The sequence below is a fragment of the Chaetura pelagica genome, unplaced genomic scaffold, assembly GCF_000747805.2.
Source record: "Chaetura pelagica isolate M959 unplaced genomic scaffold, ChaPel_1.0 scaffold595, whole genome shotgun sequence".
NCBI lineage: Eukaryota > Metazoa > Chordata > Aves > Apodiformes > Apodidae > Chaetura > Chaetura pelagica.
The window spans coordinates 25909-28460 of record NW_009953221.1 but is presented as its reverse complement, the minus strand read 5'-3'; the positions used below and the strand labels follow the sequence as shown (position 1 = coordinate 28460).

At 58.9% G+C, this 2552-nt stretch overlaps 1 protein-coding gene across 1 annotated transcript in view; it reads left to right on the top strand.

Moving 5' to 3' along the window:
• The first annotated feature begins 592 nt into the window (after positions 1–592).
• The window catches only part of PIK3R2 (phosphoinositide-3-kinase, regulatory subunit 2 (beta)), a 15106-nt gene continuing 13146 nt past the window's right edge, over positions 593–2552 (top strand). Inside the window, exon 1 of the mRNA XM_009997792.1 lies at positions 593–932. Within this exon, the coding sequence (XP_009996094.1) occupies positions 593–932 (340 nt within the window). The remainder of the gene's footprint in view (positions 933–2552) is intronic.

The window sequence follows — 2552 nt, the reverse complement described above, 5'->3', positions numbered from 1 at the left end:
CATTCCTGCCCACAGCTGCTGGTTTCTCTTTTGCTTTTGGGGAGCATCAGTTGGTATTGGCATGTCCTAGTTGGATCCAAGGCTCAGCATGGGCTGGTAGGTAGGAGTGAATCAAGTCCTGCCTCTCTGATGAAGCCCTAGTTTGAACCTTGGCATCTCAGGAGGGTGCAGGGTGCCTGGCCATGCAGTGACAAGTCTTATTCTCTTTGCAGGCACTGGAAAGGGACACGTAGCATGCCACGCTGCTCTGGGCTGGAAGCACATTGTGGTTTTGCCCCCCAGGCTCCAACAAACCATTCTTGGTGAAGCAGACCCTGATCTCCTCTTTCCTTGCTGCATGCCCGCTCACCAGTGCTGGATTATGTTTGTCTCCTTCTCCCTTTGCTCCATCATCTGGTTGAATCGTGGTTTCAAGCTCAGGAAAAGGGGCTGCACCTAAGTGTGCCAGAGCACCCGACCAGCTTCCTGGGGTGCTGGTTCACACAGAGACGTTCAGAGTGCTGATGGGGCAGAGCTGCCTCTGAGGTCCCCTCTGTCCCACCCTAAACAAGTCACCTCACCCTTCAGAGCCCTCCTCCCCAGAGCCAAGAGAATGGGCAGCACCGACGGGTTCCAGTACCGCGCCCTCTACCCCTACCGCAAGGAGCGCGAGGAGGACATTGACCTGCTCCCTGGGGACATCCTGGTGGTCAGCAAGGGGGCCCTGCAAGCGTTGGGCTTTAAGGATGGGGACGAACAGACCCCCAATCAGATCGGGTGGATCCTGGGCGTCAACGAGCGGACCAAGCAGAAGGGTGACTTCCCTGGCACCTACGTGGAGTATGTGGGGCCTGTGAAGATCTCGGTGCCCTCTCACCGGCCCCGTGTGCAGAGGCCTCTGCCCGCCACACCAGGGGCCAGTGGCAGCCGGCTGCAGGAGCCTCTGGAGCAAGGTAAGTCCTGGTGCCTGGATCTGGGATGTCTCTGCTCCTGGGGTGTGGTGGACAGGGCAGGAGACGCTTTGCAGGGCAGTGGTGAAGCCCTCAGTGTGGCAGCTCTGGGTTGTCCTGCCAGCAGCGGTGAAGTTGAGGTGCCTGGGAATTGTGGGGTCACATATGGTCCTGTCCAAGAGAAGAGCACGTTGTTCCTTCGGCTTATTCATCTGCTTAGCAGATCTTCTTGGGGCAAGCCTTGTCCCACTCGTATCTCTCCAAAATCCTCTCCCTTTTGGGCTCACAACCAGTTGGGATCCCTGTGGTCCTTGATCCTGCTCCACTCCCTGCCTTTAGGAATAAGTCCTGACCTCTCCCAACCACCTCCTGCTCTGCCTCTGGAGTGCCCGGGGCATTGCTCCCTGCCAAGAGCCCGCTGAGACACACAATTACTTGTCTCTAGGCAAGAGGAGAAAAAGTCAGGGTCTAAAAGAGTATTTCCGAGAACTGGAGCTAATTGCTTGTCTGCCTGGCACCCGTCCCTCCCTGTGGATCGCAGAGCTGGGGCTGGGCAGCCGCCCTCGGGCCGGGCATGGGCCGTCCTGCACCTGTGGCTGCCTCCCAGCCGGCACTGGGCTTGGCACCCACCCACTGGGAGAGCTGCTGGGAGAGCTGCTGGGAGAGCCCCCGTGCCTCGGCTCTGTGGCAGCTGCTTTCTGTTTGCCTGCTTTTTATTTTGCTCTGGAGGATCTGGGTGCTGTGACACAGCAAACGGGGGTGATAGCCATGCTTTGCCTACCTTTGCTCTTGCACAAGAGGTTGTGCTGGTGCACGTGGGAGGAGTAAGGACAGCAGTTGGTGGACATCAGAGCACACTCCTGGTCATAGAATCCCACACTGGTTTGGATGTGAAGAGATCTTAAAGGTCATCCAGTCCCAGCACCTGCCATGGGCAGGGACACTTCCGACTAGACCAGGTTGCTCCAAGTCCCATCCAACCTGCCCTTGGAACACTTCCAGGGATGGGGCAGCCACAGCTTCCCTGGGCAACCTGGGCCAGGGTCTCACCACCCTCACACTCAAGAATTTCCTCCTCGTGTTCAACCTCAATCTCCCCTCTTCCAGTTTTAGTCCATTCCCTGTTGTCCTCTCCCTCCCTGCCCTTGTCCCAAGTCCCTTTCCAGCTTTCCTGGAGCCCCTTCAGGCACTGGAAGGTGCTCCAAGGTCTCCCTGGAGGCTTCTCTTCTCCAGGCTGAACACCCCAACTCTCTCAGCCTGTCTCCATCGCAGATGTCTTCCCCATTCCTTTGCCTGGGGGCCACTGCTGTCCCACCAGATGCTTTTAGCTGTGTGAGACACCTCTGGGGTCTTAAGGACTGGAAAGCAGCCCCTGTCTCAGAAACGAGGGAGGTGGGGCCAGCTGTGCAGCTGCCTCTCTTGCTCCTGCTCCTGGAGCCGGAGGGGCGGCCCCAGGAAACATCTCCGCAGGGTGGGAATGTGGCCGGGCCCTGCGTTTGGGTTGGCTGCCAGAGCTGCTGACCTGAGTCATCCCACTCACAACCTGCCTTTCCAAGAACGCGGCTCCTCCGGGGAGCCCGGGGCATGCTCTGCGGTGGCTGGCGGGCCTGCCTCCACCCACCC